At 38.5% G+C, this 19,824-nt stretch overlaps 1 protein-coding gene across 1 annotated transcript in view; it reads left to right on the top strand.

Annotated features, from left to right (window-relative positions):
* The window catches only part of ADAM22 (ADAM metallopeptidase domain 22), a 79,039-nt gene that overhangs the window by 7,138 nt on the left and 52,077 nt on the right, over positions 1-19,824 (top strand). The window contains exons 2-6 of the mRNA XM_026843586.1: positions 6,821-6,903; positions 11,457-11,520; positions 12,165-12,234; positions 17,370-17,440; positions 18,714-18,788. Of these exons, the coding sequence (XP_026699387.1) occupies positions 11,461-11,520; positions 12,165-12,234; positions 17,370-17,440; positions 18,714-18,788 (276 nt within the window). The 5' untranslated portion in view covers positions 6,821-6,903; positions 11,457-11,460. The remainder of the gene's footprint in view (positions 1-6,820; positions 6,904-11,456; positions 11,521-12,164; positions 12,235-17,369; positions 17,441-18,713; positions 18,789-19,824) is intronic.

Here is a 19,824-nt window from a genome sequence, read left to right as displayed (position 1 = left end):
TAGCTTTGCCTAGACACATCTCTTGTTCCCAATGGATACTGAACTGACACTGTATTATATACAGTAGATTAATGTTTCTAGACACAGTCTCAAGCTCTGTGAATTCTCACTTAAAGGGAAGTTTCTATCATTCAGAAATAATGAGCCAATAAGGAAATCTAATTAGTATGTTTCTCCATTTTACTTAGAACTTTTATCTTCTTCTGACTGATTGGTATCCATATAGGTACATGCCAACATCTCATCTTCTGTGTTGTGTTTATCTTGTACATCATGAGTTTATAACTTGGCTTCAGACTCAGGGTAGGCTGATGAACTGATATGACAGATTAGTATGTAGTAGATTAGTAGATTATAAAGAATTTCTTTATAGTCCCTTAAAATGTTTGCTCCCTTTTTCCTACATACAGGAACGCAGGAATGGGGCAGAATGTCTGTCATTAAAATGACTTGTATGCCATGACTCAGAGACACTAGGCACTGCTACAAGAACTGACTTTAAGACAACAGAGTAGACAGGAAGAGGTAACCAACCCCGTTCTCCTCTGCCTCATCTTTATCCGGCAGCTGATAATTAAAATAATTTTCTCTAACACCAAGCTAAGACAAGGCAAGTCAAGAGGCTGTTTCCCAAGCAGATGCCAAGGCAGGTCCCAGACCAGATGGCGTTGCGCTGGCATGAGCTCTCCCTCCACACCCTGCAGCTACGTTTGTGGAGCATCTTCTCTCATAGCTACTGGGCAGTAAACACAAGCCTCATTTGGCCTCCGAACCAGGAAGCTGGGCTGATAGCACACACCATCTGCTGAAAGCACCTACCATGAGTCACCAATGGCAGTTGGAGCGAGTCGCCTGCGTGCAGGATCCTGTCACGTACACGTGTGTCTATGTTTTTTAAGAGTGCTGCCAACAGTCTTTAAACAAGGGCATTTTGTGGAGAAGCCTTAGAAGCTGTGATGCTTTATTCTAATTTTGGAATCCATATTTCTGATTTCAGAATCTGAAATAGCGTTATAACCTAATGTCACTACAGCATGTTGGCTCTGTGTTGTACGAGTACGTGTGATAGCTGTCCTCCTACAAAGGGAGGGCACCATTCCCATTTTTGAAACAGTTGGCTTTTGGGAATCCACAGTACACAGCAGCTAAGTCCAGGAACTTACTCTGCAAAGAGGTGATGCCAGGGTCCCTGAAGTTACTGAGCTGTGTAAGGGCCGAGCCCAGGGCTCCGCTGCGGGACAGTACAGCCCCACCAGCCGAGCCCACGCCTTTGCTGAAGCACATGTCAGTTAAAAGAGGTTTTCCCTTGATGCAGTTACACAAGTCAAAGTTCCATTTTGACTTTTCTGTTTACAAATAGAAACCCATTTGTAGCAAGTCGTTTTCTGCTGTAGAGCTCAGCAAGAGGGTGTGCATTTTCTTCTCCTGTTGCTCTTTCTCATGCAGTCTTAGTTATGACCAAGTCAAAACTTGTGCAAGCATCAATAATATATCAATAGATCTAAGTGATTACTAAGGAAACAGTTTTAAAACTAGTGACCCCAAGATGGGTAGCTCTTTAAGAAGCTAATCGTTATCTGGCGCTTCACAGAATGGTGGCGCTGTCCTTAGCAGGCCTTTTGGGAGCTTTTTGCTGCAGGGAAACAGGGAGCTGTGTTACTAGGATCTAAACTAGACCAGCAATCTCCTTTCCTTTGGATTTATGAGTGTTGAAATAGGAATATGTAGCTGCTGGAAGAAAGAAGTTATTAATTTCAGGATCAGTGCCTGACTGTAGCATGACTTTAATGGCCAGCACCTCTCCTAATTGCAGAAAATTGCTTACTCGAAGATGTGATGTTGGGTGTTATTTGAAAGCAGATGAATGTGCATCCTTAATTTTCCTCCCCTGGGAAGGTCATAGTGTCTCTGAGGTGAATAACAAACACTGTCAGTGTATGGTCAGCAGATGCTTTCTTCACTGAGACTGCAGATAACAGTGAACTGCGCCATCACTGACTGTTGTGGCTGTTCTTTTGCTTTACTTATTTCCCCCTTCATTGTGAATATCGGTTAATGTGTTTTTCATCTTTCAGCAGCTGGTGCCTCTCTGGGCAGGGACAGACTATCTTAGAGGATAAAAATGGGGACAGATTCAACTTGCATTGCTAACGTCTCAGCCTTCTCATTTTTTAGTGTCTTTGCCACAGTACCTACCCAGGCAGGCTGCAAGGGAAACTCTGACTGATGTGGGCAAAAAGGGTTGCATGCTGGTTGGTGAGGAGCTGTAGCAGTTCACAGGGCACGATACCCCTAGTACTGGATTTTGATGTAATTATCCAATTTAAGCATCCAGGTGAAGATTATGTCATAAATTGACCACTACCATAATGATTCGTTTTAATTGACTCTGGGGCTATTCTTATTTTCTTGGGGGGTGGGGTAGGATGTTGTTACATTTTTAGCTTCCCAAATCAGTAGTCTTCTTATTAAACATCTGCATATTCTGTATTGCTCTTGTAAGTCATCAATAAGGCAGAGAGGTTTAATGAAGGAAGGAGAAATTACTGAACAGAGGAAATAGACAACTGCATGCTACAGACATTGGCAGAAAATAGGCTTTGCATTGTGCTAACCACAGCAGGAACAGTGGCTGTGCGTGTTGTGGAGGCAGAAATGTTGAGCTTCTCTCTGCTGTAGCATTAGACTGCCTTTGGATATGGCATGAGTGTGCGTGTATGTGTGTGGCAGGCCTGTGTCACAGGCATTGTCACCAGGCTGACCTTGTCTCATGGGAAATGATATTTAGCCTACTTTTGTCCCAGACTTTACACTGGCCAGGTTCAGTCTTGGAGCAGAAAAGGGGTAAATGTGCTGCTTGCATTGATGACTGGCATGTTAGAAGAGCATTTCCTCTTCATCTTTATATTAAACCATTCCCCAGTAGCTGACAAGGGCCAGTGTGGAGGTTTGATTTGCTGAGATGGGCAATTACTGCCTGCTTTTGAGAGAGCATAGAGGGACTCTAATAGCTGCAGGAAGCCAATAGCTCTTCACAAAACACCCTTGATGCTCTGGACTGAACTGTTGTTGGTAACAATGCTAATTTCATCTCTTGGGGGAAAAGTTAATTTTCATATAGGATCAGAATATTTTTAGGAGAAAAATGAAGATTTTCTTTTTTTCGGCTCCTGTCTCACTGCCACAGATACCAATAGAGAAGAGACAGCTCCAGTCCTTCAGTGAGTGTTTCCAAGACCAGAGTAAAAGAAGATAGATGTCATGATTATGTTTAGTCTTTTGATGGTCTTAGATCTCTCATATATTGTGATTCTTCCTGTAGTACAGTGCATTTTATTACAGCACCTGCTATGAAGGAGCTTTAGTACATGTCAAAACCAGTGGGATTTCAGCCTCAGCACTATAGGAAGGCAGCAACAGTAAACTTCTTGTCCAAAATTACACGTGCTGTAAAGAAAACACTGTCCTGTAGTTGTCCTGACTCTCAGTACAGAACCAGTCCCAGACTTTGTAGATTTAAGTGCTTCTCTCATCACAGGTTTTGTGAACTGTTGAGTCTCCCAAAAGTACAACATACAATTTGTACCCTCCCTGCCACGTGCCACATGTTACGGGCATGTTTGATCTACTTGAGAAACTGTTAAGAAGTGCTAGGCAATCACTCTTACCAGAGCCATCCAGTGCTAGTGCCTTCTGGTTTCACTGCATCACCTCTTATTTCCTTCTTGAGGTTTTAACTATCCTCAGAACTTTATTTAGGTGTATCCTGACAGCAGGATTTCTTATATTGAAGAGTTCTCTTCAGAAAAAAAAACACAACACATCACTAGTGCATCAAGTACTTGAAAAGAGCTATTTTCATTTAAACCCCTTAAATTTTATTAACTGGTTCAAGGTGACTTACATTATATTGATAGGAACAGAAATGAATATGTAAAATATATCCGCCAGATGTTAGCATATAGAAATAAATGTTTTGTAGTGGTGAGAATTGGTCCCTGAGTCTGAGATCAGAGTTTTATTTCTGTCTCCATCAGAACTACTGTGAACTTCAGTAGATCAATGAGTTGAATTGGTTTGATTAAATAGAATAGGATTTATGTGTCTGAGTTGTGTTTTTTCCTAGGCAAGAATTTAGAGTTGTTTTTCTTACATTTTTCTGTTCTAGATTTGTGTGCATAAAAATTTGGTCATGGATTTATTATGGAATAAATTAATTTGGAGGTACTATCATGGGGCATTTATTTGATTCTCATTAAAAAGATCAAAACACACTTTTGAGCTGCAGACTTGGATTCTTAGTATGAAAAAAATGTTCCTCCTGGTTACAAAGACATGGTTTTGCAAACTAATTGAGCCTGAGATTCTACTTCTGGTACACATTAACTACATTTTCTGACAACAAACAAATTTGTCTAATTATTTCAAATTCCTTCCACAGCTAGAACCCTGTACAACTCCCTACTGAAAGTCTTTTCAGTACTATTCCCATATTTATGTGCTTATTCCAGTTATATCTTTTACAGGAATACTGCAGCAAGAGTTCTGTTCAGAGAATATTTCATTACACGTAAGGTTTTAGCTTATCCGTATAGTTGATTGTTAGTTTTGTTATTAGGTTACTGGAGTCTCTCTTTGTTTACTTTTTATTCATATATTCTGGAAAGACCTGAAAGCCTTAAGCAGTACTGTGATCCTGTAGTGGGGGACATCCTGCAGACTGAGAGAAAGAAAACCTCAACTGAAGAGAGCTTAAAATAACTAAGATACAGGAAGTAAGTAGGTGTAAAAAAGCAGAATAAAATAGAGAAAATGAGCCAAGGTTTCAGGAAAAACAAAGATGTAGGCTGTCTAAAATCCCATGTAATTTAGGAAGTTGGTGATTGAAATGCACTTGAGTGCAAAGCAGATCCTCAAACCATCTCCTTTTCACCTGTACTCCGTCTGAGTCCCAAATGCTTGATGGTCCTGGGACGTACTGGTCCAAGGGTGAGGGGTTGTACGTCTTCCACCAGACACCCCGCTGTAGCCTGGTATGGAGGGTCAGCCCCAGAGCTTCTCACACACATGAGCCAGATAAACATCAGCACAGCTGGTCAAGCGTTACCTGTGTGGCACCAGTGGCATTTTCCTGCAGACTTCTTAGTAGAAAGATGCCCATGGGGGGTAGCATGGTAATCACTGTGCAGTTCAGTTTGTGAAGGTGTTCTCTCTCCGTACCAGATACACAGAGAAAAAGACGCCGAGGTGGGTAGTCAGCAGATGTGGCTGCTGTCACCTCAGTAAGTGAAAGGAAGAAGCAGTATGTAGAAGAGAGGAAATAACTAGATTGAAAGAAATTGAGAAGAAAAAAAAAAGTGTAACACTTTTAACGGAAGATATGCCACAGGGATTCTCCTCTGAGAGTGAAGCCACAAGCCTGTCAAACAGTGTCAGACTCGTCATCTGTTGGATCAAGTGTCACATTTCAGAAGATTTTGTGGAGGAACTAATGGTTTCCAGTGACCAGGTGGAGATCAGGCCTCCTTCCCTATGAACAGCCATGCTCTGACAAACAGGCTCCTATACTGTCTTAAGGAGAGCACCTCAAAACAGGGGCACCCACACTTGTAGTTACTTTCAAAAATAGTTTGCATGCCTTGTAGAAAACAGAACAGGATTTCCTGATCAAAACCCAAAACTGCAAACATATTCTGTGTGGTTTTTTTGCCTTTGCCCGATCTTGACTTTTTTTTGGTATTTGAAAAATAAAATCCGACAGCATTCATGTCAGATGTCTAAAATGACTGTGCTATGCATCATGCAAGTAACTGCCAGCTTCTGAAAAAGCAGTAATTGTCATGCCTTTCCCTCCCTGCAGTAAATGGACATAAATATTCACATGCCTGGGTACATTAGGCTAGATAGATTTATTCATACATTTTCAGGTAGGGAACAGAAATTGTAAAATGTTGACATCTTCTGAAAATCTTCTTCACAGTCCTTTAACCAACTGTAGTACAGTAATATGACATAGCTGAATTTGGCAAGACACTAATAGGTAGGTTCCTCGGCAGGGTGGAGTGGCAGTGAGAATTTAAGGGATGTTTGAATTGCTTTTCTAATTTTGCATACAAATATTGACACTGCAGTACTGAATACATTCAGTGCATGTGCAGTAGGGCTTACTTTTCTATTGGTCTGACTTCTGTGAAACTAAGGGGGCAATTTTTTGAGTAAGGTCTGCTGGATTTGATTTGAAAGGTGTATATTTATTTGCAAAAGAGAAGAGGCAAATATTAATTTTTGTTGCATTCCTTTGCTTCCTGGTTATACTTAGTTTTCACTAGTTTTGGAGCACTAATGAGCACTTCTGATTCGCTCTCTTTTTTAATCAAGTATTATTATTTCATAAGTATACCTTTCTCCCCAGAAGTAGGAAATTGCCTTACCCTCAGAGCAGAGTTCATCTTGTCTGATGTAGCCATGTGCAGACCAGGTGTTGAGTGTAAGCCCCTTATTTCCAATTCTTTTCCTAGTCAATGAAGAAAGATGGAACACTTCTGGAAGTCATTTCTCTCTGAAATCTGTCTCAGGATGGCAGGGATTTCACACTGAAAAATATCTTCATTTGGTACAGAGAGTTGACATGGTGATGTTTGTCTAGGTACCAAACCATGGCTAAAATGAAATGGGATGAACACCCTTGTGAGTGATAGTAAATTCTTGGTGCCATGTCAGTTGGTTGGCAAGATATTTATGAAAAAGCAGTATTTAACAGGATGGAATGTGATACTGTGGGATGTCTTGTGGATTTACAGTCTCAAATTTCCAATTTCAGGGAGGAGAACATTGCTATTATCAGGGAGAAATTCGAGGAAATCCTGTATCATTTGTTGCCTTGTCAACATGCCATGGATTACAGTAAGTCTGCTGTTTTGTTTTTACTGGCCTTCTCTTATTAGTCTTTTAAACAAAATAAAGCTGTTTATAGTGAAAGAAATGCTATTTATTTTCCTACTAGTTTGTCACCATTATTAAGTACTTTAGAAGAAATAGGTTTAATTTGAACCTTGCAAAACCCTTGTTTGTTTTCAAAATTCACTGACAAAGCATGCAAGCTTCATGCCTTTTTTTTTTTTTCCCTTTAAACTGAGGATATTTGACAGTGGCCAGGCATTGTTTTAAGGTCATTTATTACAGAGATAGAAGAGTAAAAGTAGCTGAAAACATTTTATTCTACAAGGATAAAACCCACTTTCAGTATTGACGTGAACCATTTGGAAATTGTGTTCTTTTCTTGTTGCTACAATGAAGTATTTAATTTTCTTTACTACTCATTACAAAGGAAAGTGTCAGAGTAGAGTCCTATCCATTTTCCTTCACAGAATTGGTGGCCTTAAGCTGTGTGCATGGGATAATACTTTAATATAGTAAAATCTTGGAAAATCTGGAAGAAAGGATATAAAATTCAAAATAATTTTTTTAAAGCACATAATATTAGTGATAATATAATTAAAGTGTCTGTCATCTGAATGTTACATGGAGCTGTGTGTTGATTGTACAGCTGTTGGACCTGTCTACCTTCGGCACTATTGAAAGATGCTAGTCAGGTTTTCAGAGCAACCAGGTAACTTCAGTGTCTGCTGGAATCTGGGAATTACAGGATCTCAGTGCTCTTGATACTAAGATCAGCTTGAAGAGTCAGGATAGCAAGTGAGCCTGTGTGGAGATTACCTAAGCTTTGTATTTTTCTGCAGAAGCAGGACTTATTTGAAGAAATCTTATTCAGTTTATTGTCTATCTCGACTATTCTGTAGTTTTGGTATCAACCATATAAGTACACATATTTAAGTAGTGTCTTTCTTTTATATTTGTATATTCTTTGTTAGGAAGGGTGAGAGTACATGCAGAAGACTTGTCATCCTTGCACTTTTCTGATTCACAGCTGTGTTTATCTCTTTTACGATCAAGGTTGAGCAGCTCAAGAAACTAGAGCCCAGTTTCAGTTATGGACAGTGAGCCTAAAAATAGTACCGTCCTAATGCATCCTGAGCCACTGAATGGCTTCCATTAGCAGTGATCCATTAGGTCTTGGCCCCTGCTAACTCCTAGGATAAAGCAGAAAGGAAGGAGAGCCAGTGAATGTCCTTTCCTGCCCTCCTTTTGTGGGCTTGTTCTTGAGGCTGACCCTCTTGCTGCTCTGTATTCTTCAACTGCCTGATACTCATATTAGTCCCTTCTAACACAGTTATGTGATGAAAGATGCATTTTTTTCCCTGTATTCAGCTCTCCCATGAGAAGTACCTTTTTTTTTTTTTTCTTGTTCCTTTTTTGTGATACAATAAAGTTTCAGCTGAGTTATCCTTCACACAAGACGCAATATGAAGCTTACTATGGCAGGCTGGTAATTTCAATATCCAGTCATGTTTTCCTGAGCTGTGTTAAACTCACATTCTTTAATGCTGCATTTCCATCGTTACAACTAGCTCCTCCACAGTTGATTTTAAATGCTAAGTAATTACTAGAAATTCAGACTAGCAACCAGAGCTCCTTAGCTCCAACCACAGTTTGAAGTGGCTTGCCGGAATAAGGGGAGCTGGGGAAAGTTATCTTCTAATAAGGTCTGTAGGGCAGGAGCTTTGCTTTCATGAATTTTAGGAAATGCATAAGAACAGGTGCCTTTAATAGAGTAATAAGCTTCATATTTCCAAAGTTCATGCTGATCTTCTCTTTTACTTATTAGTATCCCTAGATCTTGGCCACTAACAGCTGAATTTTTCATACATGTGAGAAAATGTTGTGTTTTTTAAATCATAAATTATGAGTTGTTGTGTTGGTAATGTCTATCTTGTGGTCTTCCTTGTATTAGTTACATTAATCAGATGACTGGCTGACACAGTGCTTAAAATTCTTAATTTCTTCTATTCTTACGGACGTTGCTAATGAAAAATATATCTCTTGAACTTTACCTCCAAGCGACCCATTTTGTTTGGATTTTTTTTGTTGTTTTCTGTGGGATATGCAGTAACCACAGTTTCCTATGAGTTAACACAAAAACCCCTGAATGCAAAATACACTGGTTGCTGGGATATTAACAAGCTGTAGTCAGGCACGACTCGCAGTCGGTGGGTTTAGACACCAGGTTCGTCTATGATTTTGCTGCCCACTGGTGGTGAATATAAAAACTGCTGTTATTACTGCAAATTAGACTTGAACGACTACAAATTTGTTTGTTTGAAGAATATACATAATCAAAATTCAGGTTTTGGAAATAGTGTTTTGCTATTGCTTTCTCTCTAACACATCTGTGAGCGTGTAATTTGTTCACAGAGCACTAGACTATTGAAGTCGGTTGGAAAAGAGCCATGAACGCTTTGAGTGGGCAATCAGAGCTGTAGGTCAGCCGTGACTATTACTCTGGTCACTGTTGAGTGCCTTGATCAGAGGGCAGTGCTGCTGAGTGCAACAGTGGCACGAGAAGCTGTTTGCTGATAGTGCTTCATCTTGCAGACTGTGCTTTAAGTGAAGTTGCAATTAGAGGGAAGGAAGTTTTGCCTGATTGAGAGCCGCAGGATGTTTTCAAACCTCATCTTATTCCCAGGCAAAGAAGCTTCAGCCGGTGCTAGAATATTTATCTTATGCTGCATAGGCAGTGTTTATTTCTAAAGAATAGGCACAGGTAATTTGAAAGGTGAAACAGCTTTAAATTGTAGATACACTCATGATCACACTAGGTGCTATACAGTCAGTAACCCAAGCTACTCTGTGAATGCTACATGGTTAGCCCTGTAAATGAATAATAGTAAGAAAAGTATGCTCATCAATAGCTGTAATGCTTTACAAGCTTATATTTCTTAATAGTCAGAAAAAGAATGACAGTATTTTACTGACTGCATCTGGTCCAGTGCAGAACCAAAATCAATTTAAAAAATAAAAAGCTGCATTTTTTAAAAAAAAAGTATCGGATTTTGTTGTTTATAATTCTGATGGAGGTTTTTTTGATCCCTAAACATTTGCTAAAGAGTAATCTAAATAAATACTCTCGCTTTCATGCTGCTGTTGTGTACTGTGTGCCAAGTTTGAACTTAGAGCTCGTATTTATGGCCACGTTTAAAGCCCTTAGTAGTGGTGCTTTGAAAGGGACGTGCTGATACAGCCTAATCCCAACCATGCGTGTATGCCACTGCAATAAAGGAAAAATTATTTAAAAAAACCCAAACAAACAAACAACTGATTTGGTTGAAGATCAGAATGGTGATGATATAAGAAATGCCCTTTGGTTTTATGCTCTTAGAGAGTAATGTCTGTATCAATACTTTCTTTTAAGGTGCAATTCAACCACACTTCTACATCTTGTGTTATGTTAAAGGCTAACCTCAGTACACTCTTTACCTAAGTAAACTTAAGGTAACTCTTAATAGAAAACATCGTTGCAAAATGGATGTCACCTTTGCTGTACATTCGAGTGATAATTCAAGCATTTGGTGGTGTTGTTACAGTCTATCTCCATCCATTTAAAGAGCCTTAATGGTTCAGTTTGTTCTTTGTTTAGAGTTGAACTGTGGAATTTATAATAATATGGAAAATTGGTGATTGTGTGTGGGCAAGCAAAGTGACAGGTTTTCTGAGATACATAGCAGTGTGCCTATCATGAATGACCTTCACATTTCTGTGGTTGAGAAGATTTTATGCCATTAAGAAAGAGACCATGAGTACTTTGCCAGAACCATGGATATGGGAGGAGGCTTGGTCCTCTGTGTCTCTTTTCACCACAACCTATTGGAAGCCTGTCTGATGGAGTTTCCCATCTCCTTATCATGAACATCATATAATGTCTGTATTCATATGATAATGCATACAGCCATTCATGTTTCCTAGAAATACAAACTTTAACTCATTTTTTTTTAAAAAGAGACATTTGTCATATAATTATTATTGCTGAAATGCCCCAAACAGCCCTCTATGTCCAAAACAGCCCATTATGCTCTTTGTACTTGGTACTGTATGAAAATACTGAGGAAAGAGTTAATCAAAAACATTTAAAACTTAAGGATCAATTTAATTCAATAATATTTTTATTTGGGGGAAAGCTGTAGGCATGTTACAAATACACATGTTCCTAAAGACAGGTCCCTTATTTATCTGTTTCAGGTAGACCTCTCTTACATGGGAGTGGGGGCTCTGAACTGGATTTTGTTGGCTAAATTAGCCAATTTTTGTTGTCTTTATGTTTGTGGTAGAGGAGCTTTGGGGAAGAAACAAGAGTCTATATCACCACAGGAGAGAATATCTTTCCTTCTGAAGTGAAGAAACAAAAGATTTACTCAGAATTACATTCAGTTCCTGAAACCATTTTTAACTGTTTCCTTTTCTAAATATTTACATTTTAAAATATATGAACTTCTGAAACTTACTTCCATGTTACACTAGTATTTGTTTATTAAATCAATATTTACATTTCCTGCTCTTGACAGTGGGATGTTTTATGATGGAAATCATACTTACCTTATTGAACCAGATGAAAACTACACTTCAGAGGTAAGTAGAACTCACAGTAGTCCTGCTGTGTTGTTTGCTGAATACAGACATTCATGGTACAACAGGTTAGGCTTTGGGACCAAAGCGTCATCCTGTCATTCCCAACTCATTTACCTCATATGTGCATCCCCATCATCACAGACAGAAGTAGATCTCCAAAAATCAGGCAGTGGTATGTGTATATTTGTGTAATTGGTAACACTTGGATGTAGAGCAGTGCTACATCAGAGGGTGATGAGGGTCCCTTGGAGCCATCAGGAGAAGCCTGTGAGTGCCCTGTCTCCTTCTCTGGCATTTCCCACTCTGGATTCATTACATTCCTCTCCTACTGGTTTGACCTTGACTCCAGTTCAGCAGCTCCTACGACTCATGCTGATGTTCACTGGGCAGCTCTCTTAAGCCTATCTCTAAGTGTGCTCAGCCACTCCGTTTGATGTACTCAGGTATTTCAAGCGAAAGATGATTAACTGTGGTGCTAGTGATCACATCACAGTTGTGAAAAAGCGGAGTGTATAGTGCCTTGCAACTTGCATGTTTACTAGTGTTGGTGTTGGATAACAAGGACCTTTGGAAATGTCTGTTTAATGCTCATGAGATGGATTAGTTTATCCAGGTTTAATAGATGCAGTTATTTACTATTTCAGGATGACTTCCATTTCCACTCTGTTTACAAATCCAAGTTGATTGAGTTTCCTCCAGACGACCTGCCACCTGGTATGATTTTTCAGTATTCATTACTTGTTTTAGTCTAAGACCAAATTTGTTATTCGTATTTGATAGATAATCTTCTGATAGTATAAATTTGTAAATTTGTATATCTCTTCTTTTTCCTGATTAAATAAAAAAGCACTGGAAAAAAAGAATTTGAAACACTGAAAGCACTGGAAAACAAACCCTGAATCCAGTGAATCAAACCTCTCTCAGACCTTCATGTTGTGATGTATGTTTTTCTTAACAAGTCATTGTCTATGAACTGCATTATATGCCTATAGTTGTAGAAAGGAAAGGACTGGAGTAGCCTAAAGTTGATGAAAATAAACCCCACATTGCCAGGGATTGATAAGATACAAGGTGAGTACCATGGTGCGAGCATAAGACTGGGAGGCAAGAACTTGCCAGATATTGTTGCTGTTCAGTGACTTTCATCTCCAGTCTGTACAGCATTTTTCACAGTACTGGCTGTAGTGTGGGTCATGCATTTCAGAACAAATTAATTTGGAGGCGGAAATGGTTTCAAGTGCTTTTAGTGATGAAACACAGTTTATATTGTGTGTGGAGGGAGAAGAGGTTTTTAAAAAAATTAGTTTTCATCTGAGAAGTTGACTTGTTAATTGAAACAAAAATTGCAGTATTTGTGGCATATCCCCATTCTGTCAAGGATTTGCCAGTTTTACAGATGCGTTGTCCTGTTCTACAAAATATATCCTAGATAAATAAAACTGTCCTTTGTAGACACTGTCATTTTGGTAGAAATCACTTCTAGACTAATTTCTCCAGGAGAGTTACAGGTGTTCAGTCATGTTGTTAGAAACTGTTTGACCTATGGTAACAGCTGGATCTGGGATCTTAGATTGCTGTGTACTGCACATAGATGGGTCCTTACCTGGAGCACAGTGTGTGCAGGTTTGCTGGTTTTTAAGCAAATCACTCAGAGAGCTAATGAGAAAAAACAAGGGAACTTGCTACAATTGGGTCACCTTGATTTCAGTTCTGAAGAAAGAATCTTTCTGAGTCTAAATAAAACAGTATTGCAGCTTGGTGCCTCACGTCCTCCACAAAAGATTGCCCAGGTGAAGTGGAGGAGGCGTGTGGATTGGAGGGGCAGCACAAAAGGATCATGCAGTGCAGGATGTGGACATTTTTATCATGAAACTTGGTATGTTTGTGCACCTTAGACATGTACCATGGTTACTCCCCGTACATGTGGAGATGGAAATGAGAACAATTTATTGAATATAAGGCCAAACAACAAAGTGCGCCTTTTATCACATTTTCTGAGGAATATGTCATTTGAAAGGTTGGAAATAATGCAACCACTGCTGAGTTTAAAATGAGTTTTCTGTCTCAGGTTGTTAAAGTAGGAGACTGCTAGAGCTGGTACTTAGTAGAAATGTATCGGCTGTCTTCTAAGATTTTATAATACTAAAATTTTACGTTTTCAAGATTTTGGAATAAAATTATTTTCTGTTTTTAAAATGATGAAAAGTATAATCCACTGTTATTGCAAGTATAATCCACCAGTTTTACCTCCACCACAGCTTCTTGATTTTCCAAAAAACTGTCAGAATAGGGCTTCAGGTTTTTTTCCCCACAAAAATCCAGATATGCTTGTACAGTTTTGATTTTACTGTAGATAACAAGGAAATAGTTGTTGGCTTTGCTGTACAAAGCCCAGCATGTGATATAATGGAAGATGTTGCCATTAGATTGAATTAGAATTACAAGACTGTAGAAAAGGTTGAAAAGGAGATTTAATTATGGAGTACTAGTGGTCTTAGACAAATATGGGTAATATGGATAAGAGGGATAAGCTGCTAATCTTCTATCGCTTCATGTTTAGGATCCCCTATATGGAGAAATAAACTTTATCTGCTCTCCCACATACCCATGCTTGTTTTTGTAAAACCATTTGGAAAGGTGTTTCTGAGGTTTGTGGTGAAAGTTTCAGTAGATGTAACAGATTATATTCCATTAGGAATCCTACCATTTTTCTTTGTCTGTGATTATTCAATTTATCTCTGTCTTTTAAGTCATCCTTCATGCGTAGCCACAGCTCCAGAGGATAAGAGCAGTCCACACCACCTTCTGCTTCCCCACCCTTTTCCCTGTGCCCACAGGAGCTCTGTTCACGCCCCAGTCTGCTGCACACCCTGTCCCACCACCTTCTTCTTTGCTCCTCATACATGCTGCCTCTCCAGCGTGTCTGCTTGGAACTGCCTTTTCCCTGCCAGGCTGGAGAGTGCTGGCTTTTTCTTGTTTTCTTTAAACAATATTTGCAATTAATTGCTAATAGTATTGTCACTGATATTTTTTTTAAAGTGCTACAGCAAAGTCATTATTGTTAGTAGCAAGCACTGTGCTAGTATTCCTTATTACTTAATTACATGATTCATCAGTTTGCCCAGCCTAAGGATATATTCCTTCATGTCAAGATTTTCTTACTATCTTTAAAAGAGTCTGTGTGTAGGCTAAGATTTACACTCAGCATTGTGTTAGGAATGGACTGGGTATGTCATCAGCTTCAATATTGATGTTAGAAAGGAAAAAAAAAAAAAAATCAAGTAATAGGGATTACTCGATATCCGTAGCAAAAGCATACACCATTATACCATGGTTCGATAGCAATGTACATTTTACATTCTTGTATTAAAAAAAAAAAAAAAAAAAAGCTGTTGCAGAAAAGAATTAATTGTACTGTACTTTGCAGTGGTCTGAGGAGGTAATGAGGGTTTTAAATAAGGAAAGCTTGGATGGATGACTTGGCATGCTTAGAACATTTGACTTCATAATTTAGTAAACTTGTTTTTTCTTACAATCTGTACTGAGACATACAGTGCCCTGGCATGGTTTTAGACACCACTATGTTACTGAAGGTGTTGTTTTTCAAATAATGCATAGCAGATGTCCTTTTCTTTTGAGGTCCCTTGACAGACATGTAGATGTCACACTTAGGAACATGGTTTAGTGGGACTTGGCAGTGCCACATTTACAGTTGGACTTGATCTTAAAGGTCTTTTCCAACCTAAATGAGTCTATGATTCTATGAATCCTCATTATACTTTTTCAAGGTAATATATTCCCATCAAAATTTCCACGAGGCTTTGTCAACTATCTGCATTTCCTGTGATTTTGCTGGTCATGTTCTTCTGCCTGAGGGTCCCTGGCTGGAAATGCACCCTGTGTGAATTCATCCAGTTTATGAATTATAGCGCTGTGTTAATGTGTGTTAATGTGTTGATGTTAATGGCTGCATCATTCCCCTCTAGAGATGACTGACTTCCGATGGTGTGTAAAACGATCACATTTGCTGGTAAAGTTATCTGAGACCCTATATACATATTGTAAATTATTTCATTGATTTCAGATTTGTATTTTTACCAGTTTTGTTAACCGTGATATAAAACCAAAAATGACAGGTTGAGTGGCAGTTTGTACACAACCTAGTGCCAGTTGTGTGGCACTGGAACACAAACTAAATTAATCAACATATGTAAAGCAGAATCAAAAACAAATTTGGAAAAAGTTTTCAAGATTTAGTTTCTCATCATTGCGAGCTCTAGAGACTGCAGGTCTTTGAGCAAGACATAGGGACACTTGGGTGTGATTTCATTTATTTTAGGTGCTTTTTGTAAAGAAAATCCTCAAGTGCACTGGTGTAATCATGAAGTAATTTTTAAGCAGAGGGCCTATGGTTGTCCAGGCCCCTCCATAAAAAGATATCTGCAAACTTCACATGCAAAAATGATGGTGTGATCCCCAAGATTAGCTGAGACAGTACAATGGTCATGCTTTGCTTTCCTGGTTTGTCTCGTCAGTAACTAGCCACTCTTGATTAAGATTAGCACTTATGCCTGGTAATGTTTTGTCAGATGGGCAATTCAACATTGTGTTTTAAAGTTTTGCTCATATGGCAGCCCCATCAAATTCCTATCAGCACTGTTTTTAATCCTGTTGTTTAAACCTCATGCAGAAATTGCACAGTTAATGTGCAGCAGGTGGCAGGTGGAGCTGTGAGAAACCTACCTGTCTCACCAGTGAAACTGAACTGTTCAGGATTCTGTAACACAACCAAAAGTTATGTACAAAGGTATGTGAACTGGAAGTCCCTTAATTTACACAGCTGCTATAGTACTGTCTGCTTCTCTGCAGGACTGGTAAAATCACTCTGGAATACTGAAAGCAGTTTTAAATTCCTGGAGATTGAAAGGATGTCCAAAGCTGCAGAAAGCACAAAGGAGGGAAAGTATCCAAGAGAAAAAGACATACTACAGAATAAGCAACTGAAAACATCCAATTTATGGTTCTCAAAAAAAGATTTTCCTGGGGTTTTGTGAATAGTAAACATGTTTATACAAGATAAGGAAAGATATTTCTATTTTACAGGGAAAAGTGAGGCAGAGACTATGAATCTAAAACTAAAAATGTAAAAATACTTCTTGGACATTCATAAGGCTGAGAGCAAGTATTGTCTTCTGCTTAGTTTATAATATGTCCTTTTCCGTGAGCGGCTAGTAATAGATTTGATGAAAGGGATTTGGCAAAAGAATAAACTACTTGGTGCTTATGCTTAGAGGTTTAAGAAATTAAAAACACAGTGGGATTAGCAGGGAGGAATATTGTATTGATAGCGAACATTGCCAAAATCTCGTAAGGTTTCTCCCAACTCTAACCTATTTTACTTTGTGAATATAATCATTTTAAAGCATTAATTCTGCCTTCCATGCTCTTCTTATTAACTTAGGTAGCTATTGCGAGAGCTCTGTGAATGTCTGCTGAATTCCCCAAAATGTGATTCACTCCATGGAAGCACTGTGCTAATAATACTACATGCCCAGTGTTGGTGGAGTTTTGGTGTAGAACATCTGCTGTGCTTTCTGAAGCGTGACACCCACAGATCATCTGTTTCAGCAGACCCAGATTATCACTAGTAGAGTTTTTAATAAGAACCCTGTTACTGGGAAGCATCTGTAACGTTGCCTCCTTTCTAGCTGGAAACTTGACAAAATGAGTTGTTATTGCATCTGATGTGCAGAAGAATGCCACACTACTGTCATGCAGCATCGGTGTCACTAATTGTTGGGCTATATTCTTGTAAATGTTCAATGTGTTTGCCTGTGTTTTCTGCTTAGAGTTCTGGCAAATGAATACTACATCACAGAATTTTGTTGTAAAGCCAAGACACAAAAGAAGTAAAAGGCAGGTATGTGCCAGTTATGCTTGTTTATAAGTAATATCACCATGAAGTTTGTTTTGTGTCTGCTGAATTGATTTGTCCAGATGGAGTCCTGCTGCTGCTGGTGGTTTGGCCTGAGCTCTCTATATTAATACAGATATTACAAAAAGAGGTATCTAATGTAGACAAAACATTGTTGGGTTCTCTTGGATGTTGCCTGCCTGAAGAGTTATAAAATTGTTAAACACTGCTAAACTGCAAATGAAAAAGTAGCTAAAATAATTTTCTGTCATTTTGAGTATAGAGTTTTATCAGAAACTTGTAATTAATGAAACATTTACAAATATTTTTTATGTTGCAACAGTTACAACTAGTTACTTAATCTCATGTGATTTTGATTTAAAATAAATATTCTAAACTAAGAGTTCATTCCCTGTTTATTGAAGTCAGGGAGCCCCTAAGTGCGTATGTTTGTCTGTACCCTGGAAAGATAGCAGAAATTCTTTGCATTTTAGGAATGGAGCTCAAATGACGGTACAGGTCAAAAAAGAGCTGGATCAGAGGGGCTGAACAGTGCAAGGAAAAATGAAATACTGAGAGCAGTGGGAAGGGAAGATGAGTTTAACATCTCTAATGCAAGCCTCTCTGAGGCAAAAGAGAAGTGAGAAAGCCATTGGAGGAATGCCAGAAATCGTTCTTGAGAATCTTACTTTGAATCAAGTGGTTTGCTACCTTTCTATAAACTAGCCATTACTCTGCATTTTTAAATCATAATGATGTAATAACTGTCCTGGAAAACCCAGGAAAACAAGGACACCATGAGGAAGCACCGTCATAAATGCTTCTAAGTGCAAAGTAAGCATAACACAGAGGAGATAAGTGCATTCACTGTGTGAATTGAGCAGTGTGCAAATAAATAATAGAATCGCTACAGATATTTTTCATAAAGAATGCAGGAGGGATCCCTTTCTCTGTGGGGAAAAAAATATAACTAATGAAAGCCATTTTTTAGAGATAAGGCCCCACTGAGAATTCTTTCTTCAAAAAACCCTAGATTTGGTATTGGATGGATTGAAAGACTTATTTGTTTAAGACCATATAAATGTCCAAGTGGATGTGACAGACTTTTTTTAAATGACACAGCTAAGCACCAGAAGTTTCATCAATATCTGAGACCAGAATTAAGACAATAGAAAAAAATGTATGCCTGTGAAGTTTGGTTTCTGAAGCTATTTCTAGTTACCAGTTACACTCCTTCTGTACTCTATTAGACTCTCTTACAGTAGTACTTTCTTCCTAGATTCGTCTCATTCCACGTAAAGTTGAAGAGGAAACAAAATACATTGAGTTGATGATTGTAAACGATCATCTAATGGTAAGACCGACACAGTTCAGCATCTTAAAATTATCATTAACATGAAATTGTCTGTAAAGGATTGCAATAAAGAACAGTATATGGCCAGAATAGATTCAGTATGCCCTTAAGAGAAGAGATTATGTTCTCATTAGCCATGAAGTTGCTTCTGAATTTTGGCAAGATAATTTCACCAAGAATGCAACTGGGCCTGAGTGTTAGTAAGAAGGGTCATAAATTAAAGCCTTGTCATAAAGTAACTAATGTCAGTGTGACTTAAGCTGATGATTTTCTTTCTGGCTTTCCTGAGCACTTACCTTAGTTATAGCCACTCAGCAATCAATAATGCAGTTACTGCAATTGTGCGGCAGCTGGTGGCAATGGAGAGATTAATAGTGACTAGATTTTTTTGATACAACCTAATCAATATAGAGAAAATGATTTTATTAGGCTTGTATGCTTTCTCTGGGAGAACATAAATAGGGTCTTTAATTTAGTGGAAAGAGACACAATAAAGATTAGTGTATTGAAGAAAAAACAAGCTCATCCAAGTGAGAAAAGGAACAGATTTATGTCAGTGAAGATGATTCATAATTAATGAAAGGAATATCAAAGGAAATGGTGAATTCTCCATCACTTGCAGTCATCAAATCCAGACAGTGTATGTCTGGAAGATGTGGTGTCAAACACAAACAATAGAATCTTGAGGTAACTGGATAAAGTTCAGAGATTGGTGGTGCCCCTCCAACTGGTGACATTGGTTGATTTTATGGTCCTTTATGGCTTTAAAATCAAAATATATCTATACATTTTATTTACCCTTTCTGTAATTCTCTCAAGCAATACCCAAATTTGCAAAAATAGACATTGGAGTGTATAAGGAATGTTCCACTGTCCTTGGTCAGTGTACTTCTCTGTCAGCTCAGTTTGATGAGAATAGTAATAAAATCTTGGATTAAAATGGACAATACTGCATGCAGAATTCCCTAAATTGATGGCATTGTGTTTGATCCTGAAGACCCGAAGCCACGACTTTCCCCTTGGGAACTTACCTGTC

Source organism: Athene cunicularia, assembly GCF_003259725.1.
Source record: "Athene cunicularia isolate RWA chromosome 2 unlocalized genomic scaffold, athCun1 chr2_part1, whole genome shotgun sequence".
Taxonomy (NCBI): Eukaryota; Metazoa; Chordata; class Aves; order Strigiformes; family Strigidae; genus Athene; species Athene cunicularia.
This window is presented reverse-complemented; position numbering and strand designations above follow the sequence as displayed.